This window comes from Lactuca serriola, chromosome 8 (assembly GCF_051521515.1).
Source record: "Lactuca serriola cultivar US96UC23 chromosome 8, Lser_US96UC23_V15, whole genome shotgun sequence".
Classification (NCBI taxonomy): domain Eukaryota; kingdom Viridiplantae; phylum Streptophyta; class Magnoliopsida; order Asterales; family Asteraceae; genus Lactuca; species Lactuca serriola.
Genome location: NC_136415.1, coordinates 32,479,355 through 32,501,742, shown reverse-complemented (window position 1 = coordinate 32,501,742; position 22,388 = coordinate 32,479,355). Strand labels below are relative to the sequence as shown.

General features: G+C 34.3%; 2 protein-coding genes and 1 long non-coding RNA gene across 3 annotated transcripts; 2 read left to right on the top strand and 1 right to left on the bottom strand.

Moving 5' to 3' along the window:
* Positions 1-2,282: 2,282 nt before the first annotated feature.
* On the bottom strand, positions 2,283-4,004 carry LOC145065804 (uncharacterized). The gene is made up of 3 exons (XR_013688526.1): positions 3,923-4,004; positions 2,986-3,051; positions 2,283-2,417 (listed from the first exon to the last, which is right to left on the bottom strand). It is a non-coding gene; the product is annotated as an uncharacterized LOC145065804 (long non-coding RNA).
* A 7,058-nt stretch (positions 4,005-11,062) lies between these two features.
* Positions 11,063-13,030, top strand: LOC145069481 (F-box/kelch-repeat protein At3g06240-like). Its single transcript, XM_079016407.1, has 2 exons — positions 11,063-11,179; positions 11,667-13,030. The coding sequence occupies exon 2, from the start codon at positions 11,698-11,700 to the stop codon at positions 12,838-12,840; it is 1,143 nt and encodes a 380-aa protein (XP_078872533.1). The 5' UTR covers positions 11,063-11,179; positions 11,667-11,697; the 3' UTR covers positions 12,841-13,030.
* Positions 13,031-20,409: 7,379 nt separating this feature from the next.
* LOC145066768 (F-box protein CPR1-like) lies at positions 20,410-21,135 on the top strand. Its single transcript, XM_079014042.1, has one exon. It carries the CDS (start codon positions 20,410-20,412, stop codon positions 21,133-21,135), a length of 726 nt encoding a protein of 241 aa, XP_078870168.1.
* Positions 21,136-22,388: the final 1,253 nt, after the last annotated feature.

Sequence of the window (22,388 nt, the reverse complement as noted above, 5' to 3'; positions counted from 1 at the left end):
CCCTTAAAAATACAAATGTCATCAAGTTTTTTATAATAAATCAATAATTAAAAGAAAATTATTTGTATTATCTTCTAAATATAACAATTTCCATAAAAAATTTGGGCCCCTTTAAAAGATGGGCCCTGGACGGTCGCCCCTATCGCCCACCCTCTGGGACGGGCCTGTCCCCAATCTGAACATAAGCACCTCTTTGCTATTGGATCTGTTCATGGCTTAATATGCTTTTCTTATGGAAGATATCCTGATTCTGTTATCTACATTTGGAACCCTTGTCTCTCAGCCTTGTTAAGTCTCCCACCATATTCTAAGCCATCCGATGGACCTTCTTGCGGTTTGGGTTTGATCCCAGAACTGATGATTATAAAGTGGTTAAAGTTATAAGTCTTCTCCGACCACCGGGCAACATCGCTCCGATTTTTGCAAACTTTTTATCTTTGACTTCTTGTGTTGTTGAAGAGTGGTTGCATGTTAAGGTTTACAGTATGAGAAAGGGTTCCTGGAAGCCAATCACTCAAAGGCCTCCATCGCACATCACATGGTTTTTTGAACAAGATGACGTTTGTGTAGATGGCCATGATGGCCATCTTCATTGGCTTGGTTACATTGGTGAGAACAAGAGGCAACAAAGGATAGTTACTTTTGATTTGGGTGCTAAGAAATTTAGTGAGATGCTTCTTACAAGTGTTATTCAAAATTTCAATGTTTATCGAGGTTGGAATAAGTTAGGAGTTTTGGCCGGAAAACTTTGTGTGATGTCATGTTTAATAGATGGTGGATTGGAGGTGTGGGTGATGGATGAGTATGGAGTGGCTGACTCATGGATCAAACATAATGTGCTTTCTCAGTTTAGTGCTGATATAATTATACCGTATGGATTCACATCACACGGTGAGTTTCTTTTTCAAATTAGAGACGCTGAAAATGGATCCACATCACAGAATGAGTTTTTTTATGATTATTTATATGATGGTCCTGCTGGTCTTCTAGCGTTGTATGATCCGATTGCATCCAAGACTAAAGTATTCAAGATTTGTGCTGCAAATGATGACACAAAATATGTGGAGTATGTAGATAGTCTTGTTTGAGTGGCACCTATTGAGCGTGATTTGAGCATCTCTCGACTGCAGATTTGAAGATACTTTAGCGGGATGGACGGATGGTGGATGGTCATTAAGGCTAAGCAACATATCATCTCTACTTTTGTATCCATACCTTTTCAATTAACAATAATTTGGTTAACACCTCAGTGGTAGATCGGCTTGTTCAGAATCTCTGCATTGCAATTTTTTATCAGAAGCTAAAAGGATGGATGTTATTATTATGTGTTTTAAGATTTGAACTGTTTGTTTGTTTCTGATAAGAAAGCTTAGGAGGTGGGTGTTATCTTTCAATGTGTTATTTTGTCTTTTTTGGCAATTTGGATCCGTTCATGCTAAAAGTCAATTAAACTTTTGCAAGCATAGTGTGCATTTGGTGGCACTGGAGCTAACTCCAATACAACACAAATACACCATGACACATAAAGAGTGGCGAACAGTTTTAGATCATGCTAACTCCAATACAACACAAATACACCATGACACATAAAGAGTGGTGAACAGTTTTAGATCATTTCTGGCCCAAATTAATATATGTCACTGATAAGAAGAAATTTCCATTAAAATATATAAAGAACAATTACATAAATAAGAAAATTAATTAAAAAAGGCAATTTAGTAACTTGAAGTAAGATAGGGACCAAACGTCCAACAAAAATAAACAGTAGAGATCATTCAAGTTAAAAAATAAGTTAGGGACCAAACGTACAAGTTATCCAAACTACATGGACCATTCATGTATTTTACTCTTACTTTTATCTTTTTTTACACATCTAGGTAATAAACTTTTTAGAGTGTTTACATATGACTATTATGACCGGATGTAACCTACTACAACTGGTCATAATGGTCATATGTGAACACTTTCAAAAAGTTCATTACCATGATGTGTATAAAAAAAAGATAGTTACCCAGATGTGAACAAACCGAAAAGTTAATTACCTTATTAAGTCCATTTTCCTTTTTGGACAAACTTACTTGCTTATAATATATTAGAATCGTCTTATACTAAATATTATTTTCTTAAAGTTTTAAAAGTAGTGGCCAAACATTTAAAATGCATTATTGATTTGAAACATCCTAAAAATACGACCCGAAAATTTCATTTTTAAAATACAAAAATCATAAAAACTGAGTATCATATAATAAAACCATACGCTGCGTATCTCAAACCATACTAAAATACTGTGAGAAAAACTGTGTCACAACTGTATCAAACATATCTAAGAAAACTGAATCAACTCCCAGGACAAAGACTGAAGCTGTGGTGTGTGCGATGCCATCATCCTGAGCTCTTCCCTTTACTTGCGGAAGTACCTGAAACCAAAAACTGAAACCTTAAGCACGAAGCTTAGTGAGCTCCCCCAAACTACCACATACCACACAATAACAAATAAGCACATACTGGGCCTTGCCCACTGCATCGGACCGAAGTCCGGAACTAACTGCATCGAACCGAAGTCCGGAACTAACTGCATCGGACCGAAGTCCGGAACTAACTGCATCGTACCGAAGTCCGGAACTGACTAGGACCTTGTCCCCTGCATCGGACCGGAGTCCGGAACTAACTGCATCGGACCGAAGTCCGGAACTGACTGCATCAGACCGAAGTCCGGAACTAGCTGCATCGGACCGAAGTCTGGAACTAACTGCATCGGACTGAAGTCCGGAACTGTCTGAACATAGCATAACATAAACACGTATTTACTAACCTAACACATATACTGCATCGGACTGAAGTCCATAACACATAACACAAAACATGCTTGAATCACAAAGACATCAAGCACTCTAACTACTGCATCGGACTGAAGTCCGGAACTACTGCTAACTAAACGGGTCGGCATTGTGGCCGTAGACCCGTTCCTACTGGAAGGAAACCCACCTCGTGAACTGGCTGCTGAGTGTATGGCTCTGGAAGCTATCTGCTGCTGCTCCGGTATCTCCCCGGCTACAATTCCATAAACACACTCAATCAGATACTAATCACTGTATTGGGGTAAAATGACTCTTTTACCCCTGGTCAAAGTCAACTCTCCCGGTCAAAGTCAACCTACAGTTGACCTGCCTCGCCGAGTCCCTATTCTCACTTCTCAACCCTACTCGCTGCTACTCGTCGAGTATGGCATCGACTCGACGAGTTCCCTTTCGATTCAAAAACTCAGGCTATCTGCATCCGACTCGCCGAGTCGTATGAACAACTCGACGAGTTGTTCTTGAGCTAAGAAGATTGCCTTTGACTCGCCGAGTTGTATGAACAACTCGTCGAGTCCCTCCATCACTGAGTTTGACCTTCAACTCACTGAGTCCACTCTACTACTCACTGGTCCCCACTCGTCATCACTCAAAAGGGGAAAAATTGGGGACTCGCGACTCGACTCGCCGAGTCGTTCTTCCGACTCGCCGAGTCGCTTGCATGTAGCTACTCTAAACTCGATTCTGCTTGAATCCGACTCGCCGAGTCGCTTGCATGTAGCTACTCTAAACTCGATTCTGCTTGAATCCAACATATAAAACTTATAGATATGGGCTCCCTTAGCTCGATTAACACGTAAAGATTCTATCTTTACGTGCCCATAAGCATCCATGAAGATTAGAAGGCTCAAAAAGCATAATAAAGGCTAGATCTAGGGTTCTCGTGCAAAGCAACTTCAAAAAGGCAATAGATCAGGGCTCTACAACTCCTAAATGAACAGATCTAGGGATATCTCGACCTATTAAGGCATCCATACAACTATAAGGTTTGGAAAATACATCAAACTAGCCGTAGAAGTGTTCTAATGGAGGTTTTAAGCATAAAACAGAAGGATTCCGAGAAATACCTCAATGAACTCTGATTTTGACCTTGGATCTTTGCTCTACACCTCTTCTCTTTGGTCCTTTCTTCTTTTTCTTCTTCAAGCCTCCAAGAATTCACACAAAAACACTTTAATCAATCAAGGGATGGTTTAGGGTTTCTCACAGCTCTCTGAGGGTGAAGGAGGCGAGTTTGGGGCACATAACATTGCTTAAATAATGAGAAAACCCGGGGATTTAGGGTTTCTTCCTGGCAGGCAGACTCGCCGAGTCCCGAATATGGACTCGCCGAGTCGCCGACTTACACGTGCTCGAAATCCCGTCCCTACTCGACGAGTCGGGCTATAGACTCGCCGAGTCCCTCTTGAAAACTTCTAAATAAATACCATGGAAGCAACATACCAGAGACGGGTCGTTACATGATTATAACATATGAAAGTTTTCTTCAGAAGCATCTCTTACAAGCGAGCCAATCGAAGACAATGCAAGAATGAGTTTCGCCAAAATTCCAAAAATAGTGACCTAAAGATTTTATCCAAAACTTGTGAATAGGGATTCAATCTGATTGTCAGAAGACCATTATCTGTCTGTATTGGGATTGGTATTCGCACGATGCCCACAAGCCAAATTCATGATTTGATCAGCAAAACTCTAAAATCAACAAGATGGAAAGAACCGATATGTTCCCTTGCATTAAATCCGCCATCCTCCTATAGGTGGTCATCCTATGATAGGTTGGTACATACCTATTCCGAAGTTTCTGTTTCAAGGACTCCCAAGAATAAATCTTCTCTTTTCCTTTACGAGTTCTCTTGGTCTTTGAACCTTCTAACCACAACGAAACAAGAACAAGAACGTTAGAAAAATACGAAAAAATGATAGATTTGATAGACAATCTAGATCTATATATTGAATATCGATGAAAACAAGTTAAGGCCTATTTATTAACTTGAATTCTATCAAGATCAGGAAAGCCCCATTTAATTGATATGTGATAACAAAAAGATCTATTGACTTGAAATCGAAGCCACGAAAATGAGATACGTGTCTCAAATAATGACACAATCTGAATTATATGCAATAATTCGAGAAAGGATGAACAAAAATTCTTTAACAAAATTCTTCTAATAATTTTTTAAATGATCAAGGGGGCTATTTATAGCCTTACAAATGATTACAAAAAGGAAACTAACTTCAAAAAGGAAACTACATTCTAAAGGCACATTGAAAACTAAATAAGGAAATAAATAAAAGACAAAAAAAATCGTCTCCAAAAATAAAATAAAATCTTCCAGCTAATTTATGGTGGTAACCATGCAAGTCCATCTTGTATCGATTCCAAATAGCCTTATGTAACACCCGCTTTCTAGGATGGATCAAATTAGGGTTCAAGCAGTCAAAATGTCGGTTTTTGGAGGAAATCGAGTGTTACGACGTGACCATTGAGTGGTCACGTCGTGACATGGGTTAATATGTAAATTGTGTTCGAGACTGATCTCATGACATGAGACATAGAGGCTCACGACGTGAGAACTGTTGCAGCCCAAGCCCATGATCTTTTAGGGTTTTCTTCTTATTTAAGCCCCTCTAAGTCATTTTTAGGGTACATTATCAACCCCAACAACATTTTTCCTCAGAAAAACCCTAACCCTCATTCCTTGATTGATTCTTGACCTTTTGAAGCATTTATTGGCTTGGAGAAGAAGAGAAGAATGAGAAGAAGGTGATCCATTGGTGAAGCTTGCAAGGAATCAACATCATCACCATCTTATATTGTTTTTGGACCTTTGTAAGTGTCAAAGGCTCAAGCTTTATTGCATAAAGTGGTTAGATCTAAGTTATTGTCCCATGTATTTCATGTTTTAGCAAGTCTGAATGGAAGGAATAGATAAAGTTAGCAACTTTATGCATTCTAAGGGTCCTTGGAGTATGATTACGACTCAGATCTAGAAGTTGGTTGATTATTGGACCCATACATGAGGATTTTGGTTGGAGGTAAGCCTTTAGATTGGTATAGAAGTAAGCTATGAGCAAGTTAGCTCAACAATTTAAAATACCCACCCTTAGGAAAAGAACCCAACATCAAAACACACGTCAACCCTTTGTTCACACACCATTTCACTAGTACTGAAGAATAACAATACACTCTTATTTGGTCTTAGAAGCTACCCGTGAAAAAAAATACACATACCAAATGTAGTATATTAAGCAAAAGGGATATGTGGATCACCTAAAACTCACATTAAAACACGTGCAATGAAAAGGAAGGAAGTGAGGAAAACCACACAAAACCCACTCAATCTGGGTGCGTATTGTTGAAAATTGACCTCAAGACTCAGACATGATGGTCCAAATGGTTTTTTCAAATGTGAGGCGACTTGAAGTGATTCTTGTGAGGCCAAATCAAAACAACTAGGAGGCATCATGGATCCCAATGGTGTATCCGGGCATCTTTGACTCGGTCTCATGAGCTATGGACGAAACAACTTCAACTCCTGAACAGGTTAAAACACCATTCTTGGTTCTTTTGAGTCGAGAGAGTGAGTTTATTTCTAAAACTCTAGAAAATTGCCCCCTTCTATACCAAATGTTTTTTCCTTCAGAGAATTGCCTACAACTCCCAACAATCATCGGAGGTTGTAAAGACTTCAAATAGATGTATGTCCTTATAAAACCTACAAACTCACATATATAACCTAATACTTAATTTAATTATAATTAATCATTTTAAAACATAAAACATTATCTTTAAATTGATTTTTATAGTTAAAAATTAATGAAGTTGTTACATTACAATATTACCCATCTTCCACAAATCCCAAACATATCGATAGAAATCTAGATGTAACTAATCAACAACAAAGTTAGGGTTAATATCTCTTAGAATGAACTCGACCAATAATATTGACGGATTGAACAAAGTTTGAGTGAGATTCAAGGGATTAGTACAACCATGAGAACTCAATATACACTTGTACAAGCTTAAAAAAAAAATCAAACCCACAATAGAACCCACCAATCATATCGTGAATAAGAAAAAGATTCCCCTGATGATTGTATGTATGAATTTTAGTAATTTAGTTACAATCTAATTTAAAATTAATATTTTTATGTTTTAAATAGATTAATTATCACTAAATCAAGCATTTTGGTATATAATTTAAAGGCTTTTAAAGATATAGACCTAATTATGAAAGTTAACAATGATATAGACAAAATTCTAACAATAATATAAAATGTTATCTTTTGTACAACACCTTTTAATTTCAAATAATATAAGGGGCATTTTTTAGTATATTGTAAAAAACGTCTAGGACAGGTTTAGATCAGTTTGTGATGCAATCTCTTATGCCACTTCTTAGTTCTTCCATTGTTAATACTTAAATATTCCAGTCACTTGACATCCTTGTAGACCACATGTTTAGTCACACATGACATTACATTCACTATTAAATGGATTTAAAGACACAAATATTCCAGTCACTTAAAATAATTAGAAGTTTGTGTAAGCATTGTAGTTTGCCATTGTCAATAGGATTCGAGTATTTTCAGAAATTAAAGGTTTCCCATATCCATTTTTTTCATGTTGAATGAAATTGCAATTAATATAAACGCGTGGGATTTAATGCTATGAGTTGTTTGATCTTGCGTAACGTATCTTTACTACCTTGAATTCTTTACGTATTGGATTTTACATGACTTGGATCTATCAAGTATCATAATTTCAATCAATAACCAACTTTGGAAGTTTCTTCAGTATTCGAGATGGGCCCAGACAAAAAAAACAATTTGGGAATTATTGGGCCATCATCACCCCATTTTTTGCATAACAAATTGAAGATGCCAAAAAGATAAAATTTATCGTGCTACCTTGAAATTTGAACAATGGCTTCACCACAACAGCAACCGAGTATGGATGACCTCCCAGGCGATGTTATATCAAACATACTCATCCGCTTATTAGCGAAAGAGCTTCTTCAAATGAAGCGTGTCTCTAAATCTTGGAATGCTTTGTTATCTCAATCTTCTTTCGTAAAATCACATCTCCATCATTCTATCCATAAGAAGGATGGAATTCTCTTGGTCTTCCCAAAGGAGAATTTCTTTTTTGACCACAAACCATTCACAGCACATCCTTCTCGATCTTCAGATCGTGAACTGACTAACTTCATCAAAATCCCGAATCTCCAATCTGAAAATACTATTAAAGCATTTAGTCTTGTTCTAAGCCATTTGGCCCGTAAATTGTAAAAGGCTTAACAAATACATCTCCAAGGAACGTATTAAAAGTTTACATACAGATAGTGTGGCAATTTGTCCGGTTACATTAAACTTCATATAAAATTCTTAATTGCACTAAAATTTATAATGCTTCACTTTATTCTTTTATCAATGACTAGTTTATAACCCGTGGGAACCACGGTTATAAAATTAATTAAATTTTTATAGTAAAAACTCAAAATTATTAATCAATTATTTTAAATAAATTATTAATTAAGAGTTGTTTTTATTAGTTATATAAAATTATAATCGTTGGTTCAAATAAATATGTAAAATTAATTTTTAATATATATTAGACGTTATTTATTTGTTAATTAATGAAAACAATAATATAAATTTAAAATTTAAAATAGCAAATAAATACATTGACAAATAGCATCACATTAATGATGATCTATACTAATAAATAAAACTCATTTTCTGTCACATGTCATGTCCTCATTGATTTTGACACATGACATTTTAATAGATTTTTAGAATTTATTTATTTCCACATGTAATTTTCTGATTTGTTCACATATCATAACTTATTTCGGTTATAATATTGAAAGAAATAAATGCTTCCTTGAAAAAGAATTGATATATTTATAATGTAATAAATGTCATAATTAATGAGAGCTCTAAAATTGATATTGATATTAAATTTAATGTTTAAATATTGATATTAAATTTTTATTTTTAATAAACTCGTGTATTACACGGGTCTTACACCTAATGTCTAATAAATTTAAAATTGAGAACTAATAGATTGACAAGTGGCAACACATTAATTGAGAGGTCTAATATGATGACACATGGCAAAAATACTACTCTTTTATTAGTATAGAAATTTTTTAGTATCTTTATTAGTTATTACAATTTATATATTGGATCCTATCTAAACATTATAATTAAAAGTAAAGTAATACACAACCAATATATCATTATAACACTCTGAAATGTTTAAATTAGTAGAATATTGAATGCATACATTCGAGAGGATAAATTTATAAGGGTAAACATATTCAGAGGATGTGCAAGTTTTACACTAAAATAGAGTAAATATTTAGTGTGTATATTGCAATGGCCTTAGGTATGTGAGGATAGCGGGTCGGGAAAACTCAAACCGGATCGATTTGTAGAAAACAAAAAAGATTGAGGGTTGGATGACTCAAAACATGTTCAAAGTTTTTTTAGTTTTTTTTTTGTTCTTTATAAATAATTTGTGAGTTAAGTTTGGTAATAAAGTAGACACTACAGAATAATAATCTATTTTTTTTTAACAAGTCTATAATTTAAATTAACCATCATCTGTTTTTCTATTTAAGGGAGGTCGGAATGGCTCAGAAAGAGTCAATTGGGTTGATGAGTTGATGTGAAGGTGATGTGACAGCGGGTTAGGAGGGAACCTCTCCCTCCCCCCTAAGGGATATTGGGATTGCATGTTAACATACACCAGGTTTTCCATAATATATCAGAAGCTGGAAATTTGTTGTAATAAACGTTATAGACTTATAGTAATAGTGTTTGGATCTTTTGATATAATTAGATAACTAGTTTTATAGTATTTTTTTAACTGTAGAATCAGTTTTATAACTTAACAAGTAAAATGACATATAAATGGCATTCATACGCATTCTTAAAGTATTCAAACTTAACATATAACATTTTATTTCATGTCAAAGGCTTCTAGCCTAACGGTATACGGTGTTGCATTCCTCCTCGAGGTTGAGTGATAGAGACCGATTTGAGATGGTCAATCTCCAAGATAAGTTCAATTTGAGATGGCTAATCTCCCAAAGAAATAAGAAATACAAACATAGATATTTTACTGATAATTCTTCTCATCCTCCTAACAATGAAAATACATCCAAATATATAACAATGCAAAAGTCTAAAAACTAGGAAGTGGAAAACATGGCTAACCGTAAATTAATCAGTCTACTCTTTCAATGCAAAATACATTAAACAAATAATTAAATAAAATGCAAAAGAAGTGGAAGTAGTAACATGCAAGACGTGGATGACATTCCATCTAAGGCGTGGGTTACATGCAGAGTTATAAGTGACGCTCCAGAAACTGTTGCAAAGTATGTCACCACAACTTATCCATTTAATGTATATATAAATATATGGTGGATCCGGCCATGGAGGTGGCCTTATGTATAAGCCTAGACACGTATCATTGAGGATTCAAGTCTCGTGGTTGACATACGTGGAATTAAGGAGTAATTTAGGAGTAGATTAAATTTGCTGTTGAAAAAACAACATTTTGTTTCATAAATTGGATATCAAGTTAAGTTCTATTGGATATGGTTTGATCGTGTTTAGGAAAAATGGTGAGCTTTGTGTTTGAGGTGTGTAGGATTATTGATAAGATGGCATATGTTCAACAATTAGTGTTATAGAATACTGACAACACTACTCATGTTGCTCAGATTTTGAGCAAGGGCTTCAACTTCGAGATGGGATTGGAAGAACTGTTGATGGGCATTTTGATGGTCTTAGCAGTGAGGTTAGAGTGTTTACCTTGGATTCTTATATATACACTTGTGCTAGACCATTTGGCCCAGTTAGATAATTAATCTCACCATCTCACTACAATAATGTAAAGGTTTACCAAATTCAACAAAAAGAATAACATGTTAGAAGCTTACAATAAAATAGTGTGGTATATATATATTATGGGATCATCTACAAAACATATACCAACAACGACAAACTCGTTTTTTAGTTGTTATAAAACTAGGGGATGGATGTAGATTGTAGAGTTAGTTAGGGTAGATCCGTTAGGTTCCGAGAGGATGGGCTTTAGGTTTATTGGGCCCGATGAATATGGATTTGAAAATTTATGATGAGAGTTGTGATGTTAGTGAACACTGAACAGATCCATCTCTAAAGAAAAACTTTCCCGCACTCTTGCCTTTTCGGCATCGGTGTCACGGAATCTCGCCACTGGCCGACAGTCTGCCCCTTTCATCTCCGGCCTCCGGGACTCTTGGTGTAACCGCCTCTCGCTCTTTGTATGTCTCTCTGATTCTCCTAAGTTAATACTTAGAGTTACTTTTCACCCCAAAAGGAAATTTACAAAATTCCTAACAGTACCACCAAAAACAACTTAATGTTGGCCTTAATTTTCAACTTTATTTCTGAAAATCCAAGTAATTAACGTATAAATAATGATCAATGTCACCAAAGAAAAAGGAAGGTAATATTTTGATTTGGGAAACCCTATAAAAAAATTGAAAAATTGATGTCAAAAACCGTTAAGAAAGCATCAATCATTCAAAGAAACCTTAAATAGCAACCAAAATTTGAATAAAATTAATTAACTAAATGAATGATGTAATTCAAAATGGTGATTACAAACCTAATAGGGTAGGATTAAAAACATAATCACCAATTGCCATACAAGAGCTTGACAAATCTTTATCTTGTTAACCGGATGATCTTCTTATTATAACTGGTCCTTTTTTTTTTTTTCTAACGGGTCTGTGTGTTACCTTGCAGCCGAAAAGAAATTTTACTTTGACACCTGAAAATGGCTTCAAGACGAAACCTAGCCACTATAGAGAACCTCCCAAACGAAGTTTTATCAGACATATTCATCCAGTTAATTGCCAAACAGCTTGCTCAAATGAGGTGCGTTTGTAAAGATTGGAATGCTCTCTTATCTGATTCCTCCTTTGTTAAATCCCACCTCCTTCGTTCTATCCATCACAACGATGAGATTCTGTTGTTCTTCCGTGAGGGACTTTCTTTTGACTTTAGTTCATTCACAGCACGACTCTCTCATTCACCCGATCTCGAACTGACCAATTTCATTAAACCTCCATTTAATCCTCAATCTAAAGATATTAGGGGTGGTATCATTGGATCTGTGAATGGCTTAATATGCTACTATTACAAATCATATGATGATGATGATTATGTCGTTCACGTATGCAATCCTTCTCTCTCCGCCATGCTAACTCTCCCACCATGTCTTGTGCCCTTTAATAAATCAAGCGAAGTCCATTTCCGGTTTGGGTTTGATCCCAAAACTGATGATTACAAACTTGTGAAGCTTACAAGCTATCCTCGAGAATCCAAAATGGCACCTCAAGCTGAGGTTTATAGTATGAGAAAAGGTACATGGGAGTTAATATCTCAAAGATTTCCATCACACGTTACAATAATTTCCACTCGAGATGAAGTTTGCACAGATGGCCATGATGGCCATTGTCATTGGCTTGGTTATACTGATGTCGGGTGGAAGAAAGAAACGATAGTGGCATTTGATTTGAATTTAGAGACATTCCGAATGATACCTCTTCCAGATTCTGTAGTAGATTACTATAGTTTCTGCATGAATGTTATGAATGCTGTAGGAGTTTTATCTGGAAAACTTTGTGTAATGTCAAAGGCAGATCTTGATTGTGAGGTGTGGGTGATGGATGAGTATGGGGTGGCTGAATCATGGGTTAAACATCATGAGTTTTCACAGTTTTTTTTTGATATATATCCATATGGATTCACATCACATGGTGAGTACCTTTTCCATGCTCCCAATGATCGTTTTGCTTTGTATGATCCAATTGCAGAGAAGTGTAAAACCTTCAAGATTATGGGTGGACAGCTTGGTATAATTAAAGTTGTGGGGTATGTTGACAGTCTTGTTTGGGTTGCACCTGCCAAGCGTTAGATATGATAAGCTGCTGCTTTAATTTATCTTTCGATTTCAGTTTCGTAATCTATAAATATTCTGCATGATGCTATGTTTCTTGATTACTTTCCCATCAAATATCAATTTTTAGTGCATTACATATTTACGTCCACATGCTATCTTGTAAGCATGATATGCTTAACATCTGAACGTGTTGGTTCTTTTTTAAAATTATGTTGGTGTTATGTATGATTTGTTTCGATTGTCTTTCCCATAAGCTATTAATTAATAGATGTCTAGCCTTATTGTTATTCAAGGAAATTGTTTCCTTTTCCTCGACCTAACTGTTGTTGGCTCAAGTCTATTTTGAGCCAATCGATTCTAGGTGACTACCAGATGCTATTATGTTATGATAACGTTCTTATATATCATTAAAATATTTAAATTTAAAATATAATTGTTTGTTTTGTTAAATGGATATATATCTAGTTAGTGATAATGTTAATTTAGGTGGGTAGTGTTTATTAGGAACAATGAGAGTGAGGGTGGTGATGATCTTGTAGGAAAGTTCTGTTTTTAAAAGATGACAGACATGACAGTCATGGATTTGAATAGGTAGGATAATAGGAAATTAAGCATAGCAACTGATAATCACAAGGAGTATTTTGGTGATTTTTCATTTGGATTCAATACTTTTCACAACGGGTATTTTGAAACTTTTTTTAATAATGGGATTCAATACTTCGTTTTATTATACAACTTCGGAACTGATTATTTGACCCCTTAAGATCAAATAATTAGAATCGTTTTTAGAGAAAGAGAATAAGCAAAAAGGAGCACTTTACTGTAATCAAGTATGAAACAAGCAAACTGTATTACTTCTTGAGTTCTTTCCGGTGAAAAACAGCCAACAAAAAGACTAGAAAGGCTATTTTTTAGTCTTGTATAACCACTGATCAGTAATGACATGAAGAAAAAAAAATTGAAAGGCGTACATGTTCTCCTAGTCTAGGGCCTGTATATATTATTTTGCATTTAACAAAGGGAAAATGATTTAAGAGACCATGGAAGTTTCAAATTTGTTCGAAAAAAACCATTCAAGTATCACATATTCAAAAAACACCATCTAACTAAGACATGTTTAAAAAACACCAACGAAGTACATGTTCTGTTAAAAAAAACATCATTTTTATGGTTTGGGGTAACTTACATATTTAGTCCCTAACTTTTTTTTCTTAACTCGGATGGTCCCTTTAGTTTAAATTTTTGTTTCGACTTCGGACCTGATCGAGTTAAAAGACTAATACCTTTATTACTTTCATTTAACATTATTTTTATTATTTATTAATTACTTATACAATTTATGCTATTATTTATTATAAATATATCAATTGTATAAATAATTAACAAGTAATAAAAATAAATGTTAAATGAAACTAATAAGAGTATATTAGTCTTTTAACTCGATCATGGTCCGAAGGAAAAATAAATATAAACGCTAGGGATTGTCCGAATTAAAAAAAAAAAAAAAAAAAAAAAAAAAAAAAAAAAAATAGTTAAGGACTAAACATGTAAGTTACTCCAAACCATAAAGATGGTGTTTTTTGAACAGAATAAGTACTTCGTTGGTGTTTTTTGAACATATGTCTTAGTTTGATGGTGTTTTTTGAACATGTAATACTTGAACGGTGTTTTTTGAACAAATTTAAAACTTCAATGGTCTTTTAAGTCATTATCCCTTTAACAAATGACATGGGCTTTCTCAATTTGATGTTTTTTTTATGTTGATTGGGGCAATACACAATGTGTTGCGCCAGATGCGTCCTCGATGAACGGACATCACGTTGCATTACGGACATAATATCGCAGACCTTAATGCGTTTTTACTTGTGCCAGCCTCAGCATGTTATTTAAACCAAGCTTAATTCTAATCATCCTTAAATTATTTTGATGTTTACCCATTTAACTAAGAGAAATTAAATATCCTCCTATATTTTTTTTTCCTATTTATCTTTCTACCATGTGAAATGGTCACAAGTGTTATATTTTAATAAGATTAATATTAATTTAGGACACGTGGTCATTATTTCATATGGTGGATATATACGTAAGAAGAAAAGTAGAAGGATATTTAATTTCTCTAATTATTTAAATAGCTTTTAACATATTATTTAAGTTTTGGTAATTTCCATACCATAATCGATAGAAAGATATTTTGAGTATTTATGGAGTATATTTGAAATCCTTCTATAACTCTAATATTAAATAAGGAAACTACATCAAGAATTCAAGATACTATGTAAATTATCCTATTTATACTAATTTGTTTATAAATGATTCATTTTGAGTTATTTGTATTTTTAGCTTTTAATTAATTAAAAAGAAATTAAATATCCTTTTATTTTGTGTTGCTACTATCCTCCTATCTATTTTAAATGGTTACAAGTGTTATTAAATTTAATTTAAATTTGATTAGGATGTCAAATTTATACACTTGTCATCGTCTTAAATACTTAGGAAGAAAAGTAGTTAGGAATAAAAGGTAGAAGGATATTTAATTTCTCTTTTCTATCCCAATAGATTTTTTTTGTATCTATCTACATGGCCCTACATGGAAAAATGAAAATCGTGTATGGCATTCCAAAATAAATTATAAAACACTCTATTTGAAGACGGTTGATATTTTGAAGTTATCGATCTACTAGTATTAATTTTCTTTTATTAAATGGTGTTTAACAGCCTACATGTTTTGGCTATTAGCCGAGTAACTGCTTTCCTCTTCCGATATCTTCCAAAGATATTACAGTGAGAAAGACCTATTAACGTCTGACAAAGGCTATTTGTCGACCTCACAACGTCACCGGAGTAACTCATAAACATACATATCTGGATAATTCATATTTTTATAAATATATTAGATTTTTTTATACTTTTTGTATGATCTGTATCAACCACTTATTATATACAATATTGTATATACAATATTGTTTATGTGTTTCATTTCCTCACCATAAAGGTAGCTGAGTGGTGATTGTTTGAGACTTTATTACTCCAAAATGTATTCATCCTCTTGTAAATTTATGTGGACTGGGGATGGGGACGGGCATTGCGGTTTTCTTTTAACAATGAAAAAGAAATTATAAAAGGGTAATGTAGTCTTTTTATACGGACTTGGAGATGGGGAAGTTGCAATTTTTTTAAATCACAAGGACACACAATTTATCAACTTTTGAAAGGTTGAACAAAACTTGCGGTTCTAATAAAAGTGTATGGACCATTTCTATAACTTACTCTACTTTCTACTTTGGTTTTAGTTTTCTTATCTAAGGTGCAAAACCCTCCTTCACATCTTTTCCCCTTACTTCACCGTCGTCGATTACCATCCTCCGACCTCCCTTCTTTTACTGTCTTCCATGTTTCACCTTTGTGGCATTGCCACGATTAACTGATTAACGTTTTCTAATATAAGCCAAATGTTGAAAAGGAGATTAATTCGTCTGTTTTTTACTTTTTCTACTGTTGACTAGTGAAGCTAGGATTTGAGAATAACAGGGGTTTACGTCGTAAAAAGATAATAAAAATATTGGTTACTAGTTTAAAATGGAAAGTCATTTCTTCGGTTCAACACTAATTGGCTCGTCGATATTACCACATTACTATTTTTTCAAGTTGTAGGCATGTATTATAAATATCTTCCCCTAAAATTATCTCTAATAATATGCAATTGTGGTTCATGAACATCTTCGTTTTCGTTTAAAAAAATCGATGGCTCTTGCTCATAATTTACATATGATTGTAAAAACCCATATTACTAATCATGATAAAATTACAAATTATAAATTACAAAAATTAAATATGTTATAAGAATTAAATATTACCTATTATTGATTAGAGAATGATCAAAGCAATGGCAATACATTCTTAATGAAAATCGAGTCCCCGTAATGAAATAAAATAGATACCCACTTTAGGAAATTAAAATAGATAGAGGGGCAGCACCCGGCTGCCCCCTACTAGCTCAGCCAAAGTTGAGTTGCTTTTGCCTTCTTGTAATTATAACAATTCATGCATTTGCATTTAAAACGGGATTTAAAGGCTACATGTATTTGGCTATTTGCTGCAGTAGAAACTATCTAAATTGATTGTTTAATCAAGAATATATGGAATGGTTGTTTGTTTGAAACTATTGTTACCTACAACAAAGGGAGTGGTGAGATTTAGAACCGAAAAATCGGATCAGAACCGGAACCGAAACCATTAGAACCAGAATATGTAAAACCAATACGTGTCTCGGGTTTAAAGAATGACTCTATCCAGGTTCTGGGTAATCCAGGTTTCGGGTCCATTGGGTCCAGGTAAACTGAGTTTAAGAACTGGAACCGTGTTATGAACCGAAACCGGTTTTAGGAGTCGAACCCGATTTTTGTGAAAAGTTTAAAACATGCATATCTCATTTGTTTGAAGTCGGATTGGCAGGAGTTTTTTTTAAGTGTAGTTTATAGTTTGTACATGATTTTACACTATAATTTTGTCATTTATGGGTTTATATTCATTGACTTACAGTCTCTCAAAGTCGGGATATCAAAGCTGAAAATTTTATGTTTTTTCAGTTTTTTTGTATTCTGTGATAATTTTAAAACATGTATATTTCATTCATTTGAAGTCGAATTGACATGAGGTTTTTTATAGAGTACAGTTTATAGTTTATACATTATTTTAGAATATAATTTTGTAATTTTTGGGTTTATATTTACTGATGTTTAGTCTCTCAAAGTCAAGATATCAAAACTGAAAATTTTATATTTTTCAGCTTTCTATGTATTATGTAATAGTTGTAAAACATGCATATCTTAATTCGTTTGAAGTAGGAATAGCATGCGTTTTTTTCAAAGTGTAGTATATAGAGTTTCTACATGATTTTAGACTATAATTTTGTCATTTTTGGTTTCATATTCATTGATTTATAGTCTCCCAAAGTCAGAATATTCAAGCTGCGATTTTTTTTCAGCTTTATTTTTGTATTATGTGAAATTTTAAAACATGCATATCTAATTCATTTGAAGTTGAATTATCATGAGGTTTTTTTGCAACGTATAGTTTAGAGTTTGTACATGATTTTAGACTATATTGTTGTCATTTTTGGTTTAATATTCAATGATTTACAGTCCCCTGAAGTTGGGATATTAAAGTTAAAAAATTTCAAAGTTCAACCACTAAGTAATTACCAAAAAAATTCGGTTTTCCCGGATTTTCCGGTTTTAAACCAACTTTACCCGGTTCCATCCGACCTACTTTGATATTTCTGGGTTTTCCGGTTTTAGACTCACTTTTCCTGGTACCTTACTCGGAACCAGTTCCTATATATCGGTCCGGTTTTCGGTCCTACAAAAATCTTGTTAACCGATTCCTGGGTTTTCTAGGTTCGGATCTATCGGTCCGGGTTTGGACCCACTCTCATCCCTAGTGAACACAGATCTTGGGGCTAACAGTTTGAAGTTGTTCATCATGGACATGATTTTGATTAAGCACAATGGAATGTTCTTTTATGTGAACCCTCATTTGTAAAATCTCACCTCTGTTGTTCAATCCATCACAAGAATGAGATTCTTTTGTTCTTCTGTACATAACCTTACTCTACTTCATTTACAACGTGCTTATTTCATTCTCCCAATCTTGAACGCCCTAATATCATCAAAGTTCCGGTTAATTTCCATTTTAGATATAAGGTCTGCTACAAGAAATCTCACTATTACCGGGTACCACTAATAACGGTGACATCTGAATTCCATGTTCTCATGTCGTCGCTATTGGAGGTATCGCCGCTAATGATGTCGACAGTGATAGTGGTAAACGACGATCCATTTGATCACTTAGCTCAATCCAACAGTTGGGTTTCGATTGTCATGCATACGCAATTGCGGCGACAATAATAGAAGAGGTGTTGTCGCCGCTAATGCCATAAAAATCTGAACGCAAAATAATTCTCTCCAATTATCACAATGTGTCGCCTCTAATCCTAATAACCATCGTTAAAATTGTCGCTGCTAAATCTCATCTTCTACATCGGGATATTTTCCCCATCATTTCTAAATTACGCTACCCAAAATCACTCTTTCGCTCTTAGGCGATTTTGACCAATGAACCACCATGCTGCTAAAGCACGGCTTTTAAACCTCATCACTTTGACCACCACACCACCAGGAACCACCGGAGATGAACTACCGATAACGGCTCGACTTTAGTGGCGACGAATTCGAGAATCACCGACAACTTTGGTGCTTCTCCTCCCTCCTTTCTCTTTCTTTTTCTCTTTCTCCTTCTCTTCTGACTAAAATTGTGAGCTTAATTGCAATATTTGTTTGATTTAAGTGTATACCATCACTTCCTTTACCTTCTACGTCTTTCTATGTTCTCTAGTGACTACCACCATCACCATAGCACCACCACTCTTATTTTCAGTGACAATAGATTTGTTTTTTCTTAATTTTGTTTGATCAGATGAATATTTATACATGTATGTGTATCAATCTATGTGAAATTTGTATATGTGTGTGTGTTTGATATATGTGTCTAAATGTATGTATATTTGGTATATTTATGTTTATATATATGATTTATGTAAATCTGTATCAGTGTATTTGTATTTGTATTTGTATTTGGTGTTTGTATGTGTATTTGCCTTCTTGTAAAAGTATATGTGATCAATGTCTTACACAGGAATGTTAAAAATAAATAAATATAAGGGATGTATGTGTATGATAATTGGAATGGTGTAAAAAACATGAAGATTATACCTTTTCACCTAAACTTATGTTATGTTGACATAATTGTTCATTTTCTTCCATGTATGATCAATGTCTTACATTAATGCTTGAAAGTTATATTTGTATGTGTGTGAGATGCTCGTTTTAATAAAGTACATTATTTATATTGTGTATGTATCTTATTTATATTGTGTATGTATCTTATAACTTTTCAAATTATGATGTCAATTTGGATTGTTCTTTCATACCTCATGGTTGTCGTCATGGGTCGAGGCCCACGATGACGATTACAGATGGCCGCCCGATCAAGGCGGAGGCTCCTGCGGTGAAGATTCGTGCATTTCAGCTGACTACAAAGGAGGCCTGAGCAGTGCCAGACGTCGTTATTGGTATGTGATCTATTTATGTTTTGTTTATTATATTGTAATGCTCATGTTATTATGATCTTGTATAGGGGCCTTCTTGGTCAATGATTTGTCAGCCCATGTTCTTTTTGATTCAGGGGCTACCCGATCGTCCGTGTCCCTTGCGCTTAGCAAGAAGTTCCGGGATGCTTCGGGGACCTTGGATTCCCCACTCGAGGTAGAGACTACAGATGACCGCACCGTGAGTGCTACAAGGGTATTTCGGAGGAGCGTTCTGAATGTGTTCTTGAGGTAGAGACTGCAGATGACCGCATCGTTATATTGAAGTCAAAATGTGTTAAAATATATGAGTTTTTAAATTGATCTCCCTTTTTTAACTGGTTCACCTGTAAACTTGTAGCTTCTCAATCGAAAAGGACTAAATGAAGACAGAAAAATAACCATTCAGGCAAGACCAAAGTTTACCTTGACACTTAAAAATGGCTTCACTAGGACACCCAACAACGACTGTGGAGAATCTCTCAGGCAATGTTTTATCAAACATATTCATGCGGTTATTAACAAAACAGCTTGCTCAAATGAGGTGTGTCTGTAAACTTTGGAATGCTCTTTTATCTAAATTTTCCTTTATAAAATCCCACCTCCATCGTTCAATGCATATCAACGAGAAGAATCTTTTGTTCTTTAATGGGGGGACTTATTTTGATGGTTGTCAGTTCACTGCACGCCCCACTTGTTCTCCACATCGTGAACTCACTAATTTCATTAAAATCCCTGATAATCCTCAATTTAAAGATAGTAGTGGTAGTGTCATTGGATCCGTGAATGGCTTGATATGTTATTATTACAAATCATCATGTTTTGATGGTTTTGCAATTTACATTTGGAACCCTTCTCTCTCCACCGTGTTGACTCTACCGCCATGTTCTTTGCTCTCTGAGTTCCAAAAAGTTCATTTTGGATTCGGGTATGATCCAAAATCTGACGATTACAAAGTTGTTACGATTGGAAACTTTAAGAAATGTGAGGTTTATAACATGAGAAAGGGTTCCTTTATTAGGTTTAGACTAAGTGTGAACTACATTTTGTATTGTCAACATGATGTGTTTGACATTGTGTTTCAGTTAACAAAAAGATTTTTAGAAATGAAACCAGAGATACAACCACTCAAACTTTTTGAAACAACATCTTTATATAGTTTTTAAGTTTTTGACAACAATATTCACAATTTAACAACTTCAAAACCTTAAATACATTTATTGATATTGGCACATATTAGGAGTTACACCACTAGTAAAGAGAATACAAAAACTAAATATTGATTCAAAAAGAAGTTGGAAAAATGGCTAACTTAGTTGGTGTTCATCACTCTACAAACTAAGAGAATTACATTTAACCAAATATGTCAGATAACATTTTTTGCTTCCTCTTAAAAGCATAATAACTAAATTTTTTGTCTGGATGTTGATCAAGGCACATTGACATCAAACAATGCATCAAACTAATGACATAAGACATAGAGCTCACATGTTATGCATTGCTAAATTAGTTTTGAGTGCCAATGTGCTCTTATACAAGAAACATTTGCTATTAGATAACAATACACTATTTCAAATTGTTAAATATTTCGGTTGGTTAGTACTATTCAATGTAAAACTAAAACACTCCAATGCTAATGAGATAATAATAGACTTAGAATTGATTATTAGGTTGGTAAACATACACATGAAATCCCATTAATAGAGTGCATAAGTTCCAGACTAAGAATCTTAAATCACAAAAAATAACATAAGGAAAAGCAAGAATTATGCCTTACTTTTATCTAGTGTTGCTTTTACACGACACTTGTATATTTTCAGAAATATATTGTTTGCGTCTTATAGAAAAACAGAGCACAAGCCATCATACACAACATCAACAACAATAGACCATGTTAGTTTTATATAAAAAAAATAAGGAGAGATAGATGTCTACATTCATATATGACCTCTGATTGCGTTGCATATATGACCTCTGATATGAGGAAACCAAGAACATGTAAATGTGCAAGCAAATCAACAAGCAATCAAGGGATGGTTAGTCAAAGTGAAGTAGGGGTGTTGAACGGGTAAAATTTTCGGGTTTCGGGTAGAACGGGTATTTCCTTAAGAAAATAATACCCGATACCCGACCTATATTGTAATTCGGGTTTTCGGGTTTCGGGTATTCGGGTTTGAGGTCAGGTCGGGTAATTATCGGGTATACCCGAAACTTTCTTAAATGACACTTATTGATAATTTATTTTTTTATTTTTACATGTTCGTTGGTTTAATAAAGAATCGGATAGGAAAATACTCCATACAATTAACAAGTACATATATAATAACAATACAAATCATTATAATATGTTCTGTACTTTTTTAATTCCATTCCTTGCGATAGTGAGAAACTGAGAATTGTGATGACGGTTCAGGACTTC